The 3,235-nt window shown below is 30.1% G+C and overlaps 1 protein-coding gene across 1 annotated transcript; it reads right to left on the bottom strand.

The window, feature by feature from the left end:
- Window positions 1-407: 407 nt before the first annotated feature.
- LOC107929897 (NDR1/HIN1-like protein 13) lies at window positions 408-1,241 on the bottom strand. The gene has a single exon (XM_016861429.2). The coding sequence runs from the start codon at window positions 1,239-1,241 to the stop codon at window positions 408-410; it is 834 nt and encodes a 277-aa protein (XP_016716918.1).
- Between the last annotated feature and the right edge of the window lie 1,994 nt (window positions 1,242-3,235).

The following is a 3,235-nucleotide window of genomic DNA, read 5'->3' as shown; positions in this document are numbered from 1 at the left end:
TCTTAGAACCCCCCAAAAAAAAAATTCAAAAGCATGGAGAAATCAAGGAAAAAATAATACAAGTAAATGAAAAGTCAAATTATTGTTTTTATCGGTCTACTATACTTAAAATTAAGGGTTTAATCTTTATACTTTAATCTATCATAATTTGATCCCTTTATCTTTATAATATCATTACTTAATTCAAATAATTAATCATGTAACTATCGCTAACCATTCCGATAAAATAGTAATAGTGTTAACTAATTGAGCTAAGTAATGATATTATAAAAGTAAAGGGATAGAATTATGTTAAATTAAAATATAATGACTAAATTCTGAATTTTAGCATAATAGAAAGACCAAAACCGAAAATTGACCTAAAAACAAATGGAATTAAAGGTACTAAATTGAGAAATTTTGTGGTCTCAAAAAGTCCATTTCCAGATCTTGATCCGAAGATCGACCTTACACTTGGACCCTGAAACATTGGCCACCGACGGTGACTTACCTTTGGGCACAGTCCCTTTAATGTCATCACACATAACTCTAATCCCCACTTTCTTGCTCTTCAATCCATCCATTTTCACTGTCACTTTAGTATCCATCTCAATTTTCAACGGGATCCCATTTTTCTTCTTCAGATCGGGTCTCAAGTTGTTGACGGTGTCGGCATCTAGATCACTTGATGTCGTTATTACAACTCCCTTGAATGTTGTCTCGTTTTTGCTGTTACTGATGAACGCCGGCAATGTGCCGTTGCCTATAAACACATCGTTGATACTTGTAACGCATGAGAGGGTGAATGGGTCGTAAGTGAAGGTGAGGTGGGAATTTGGGTTTTTGGAAGAAAGGGTTAAGTTGAAAAGGGTTGAGAGATGGGAGGAGGCGGAATCGGCGGTGGTCGTTAGGTTTAAGCGGTGGATACGGAGGGAAGCGAGGGTGAAAGAGGGGCGGTGAGGGCGGTAAAGGACGTAAAGGATGGAACCAGCTATGGCAACTAAAAGGGCAAGGATAAGGATGATGAGGATGGTCCAGAAACAGCAGCAGCAGCAGTAGTTTCGGCGGGGACGGTGGTGGTGACGGCGGTTGTAAGGCTGACGGTAAGGTTGGCGAGAAGTGGGGTTGTAGAGATTGGATTTTGTTGCTCCACCGTTGGTTGCAGTTGTTGTAGCAGCTGGGGGTCCGGCAGTGGCTCCGTTGGCTGGGGGCGGGGCGGCGGTTGTGGTGGCGGCTGGTTTAGAGGAAGGGAAGACAGACATTGTTAAAGAGAAAAAGAAACAGTGGCGGAGTGGTACGAGAAATGGGAGAGTCAAAGAGATGAGATTTGTGGAGAGAAAGAAGAGTGAATTTGAGGAGAGGAATGGAAGGGAAAAGTACACTCCAACCAATGGAGATGCTGCCACCTCACTAGAATATGAAAATTTTATTTTATTTTCTCATCATATATATATTTGTGGATAATCGGATTGATTGTATTAAAAATTAGTTCGGTACCATTTTAGGAAAGGGTATTTAATCGATTGACCAAAAAATTAATATAAATCAATTGAATCGAAAAAAATAATTAAATCAATTGAATTAGAATTTTAATTTTCTTTTATTTTTATGATTTTTTTAATAATATATTTATTTCTATTGAATGAACTAGTTAAGTGGGTTAGATCGATTAGACCAACAAACAGATGACCTTATCAGTTCTACCAATTATTCAATTTTGAAAATCTTAATCATTAGATCTAGCTATAAGTTCAAGCTTAATGGTATCGTTGGTATTCTAACATATAAGAATATATGTATTCGAATGTGGTTAAACGCATAAAAGTAGTAAGAACTATATCAAGAAATAATAATGTCAATTCAAATTTATTGTAGAACATTTTAAAAAATTAAAATATGTCACAAGTCAATGTAATATTTGTAAATTTAAAATTTAATCTTGTACTTTTATTTTTAAAATTTCAATCCTTTTAATTTTTAAATTTTTAAATTCAAGTTTAATAATTAAAATTATTATGTTATTTTTAGTTACATTGCTAGTTACATTGAGATTTTATAACTTCGATGCCGAGATTAATAATATAACAATATTTTGAACCTGAATAAAAGGACTGAAATTAATTTAATTTATAATTAATGCCGAGGTCAATAATATACTAATATTTTGAGAAATTAATTAAATGTAATAACCCACATAAATATTTAAAACTTCGATGTAATTTATTATTTTTTTATAGTTTACATTTATTATAGAATCTTCATACACGTAAAAGAGTTCTAATAGACTTATATTTTTAATCTCCAAAAGAAAACTCACTCCATATATTATTACATGTGATTATGATATGATTATGATATGAAAGTGAAATAAACCTTCAAATATTAATATATTGTATGAATATATAGTATATTAGCACCATATATAAATACTCACAGATAGAGTCGATTGAGTCTTAGTTCGATTGGTATGAGTATTGTTGTTAATACATAAGAATGTGGGTTTAAGTGCATGCATTATCCTCCTATTTATGAGCTAGAAAGGGTTATGAATAATTTTAAGTATTATTCTGTAAAAAAAACAGAACAAATATGATCAGAAACTATATATAGTGAGATTACTCAAAAAAATCAAAAAATAAATTTATATTTTTTAATTCATGATAAAAAGATTTTAATTTTTAAAAATTTGAGACCAAAATATCATTTTAAGCTAAATTTGGCTTTTAACCTTTAAAAAAAGTCAAATTTGACAATCAACCTTTCAACAAAGGGTTGAATTTTTTGATTTTTTAATTGAAATACCGACAAAAATGTTAAATTTTTAAACATGACAACCCTTACGGTAATCCACGTGTATTTATTAATATATATATTCTTAATAGTGAACTAGTAGATATCATACATTACAATCATTATACTTTATTTATTAATATATTAATTATGGTTACAATTATGATTATGGTTGGTATTGCAATCACTTTTCATGAATTATTATAATTATGATTTATAAATTTATTTTAACACAATATATTTACTTATTAATATATAAGTTGTAATAAAAAGTGAGAATTGTAATAATTTATCATAATTTTACGAAAAATGAGACTAAAAAGTATTAAAAGAACTAAAACTATTAAAAAAACAAATTCTATAACAAGGACAATTGAGTAAAATATACTTCTAGATAACCTTATATTCCGTCAATCAAACACTTGAATTTTACATTCAAGCCAAATAAATTAAATAAGATAATCTC

The sequence above is a fragment of the Gossypium hirsutum genome, chromosome A07 (genome assembly GCF_007990345.1).
Source record: "Gossypium hirsutum isolate 1008001.06 chromosome A07, Gossypium_hirsutum_v2.1, whole genome shotgun sequence".
Taxonomy (NCBI): Eukaryota; Viridiplantae; Streptophyta; class Magnoliopsida; order Malvales; family Malvaceae; genus Gossypium; species Gossypium hirsutum.
Note: the sequence above shows the minus strand (reverse complement) of the source record. Positions and strands in the feature narration are given on the sequence as shown.

Excerpts from the sequence above, each read along its gene's own strand:
- LOC107929897 (XM_016861429.2), bottom strand. The coding sequence starts at position 1,241 with ATGTCTGTCTTCCCTTCCTCTAAACCAGCCGCCACCACAACCGCCGCC.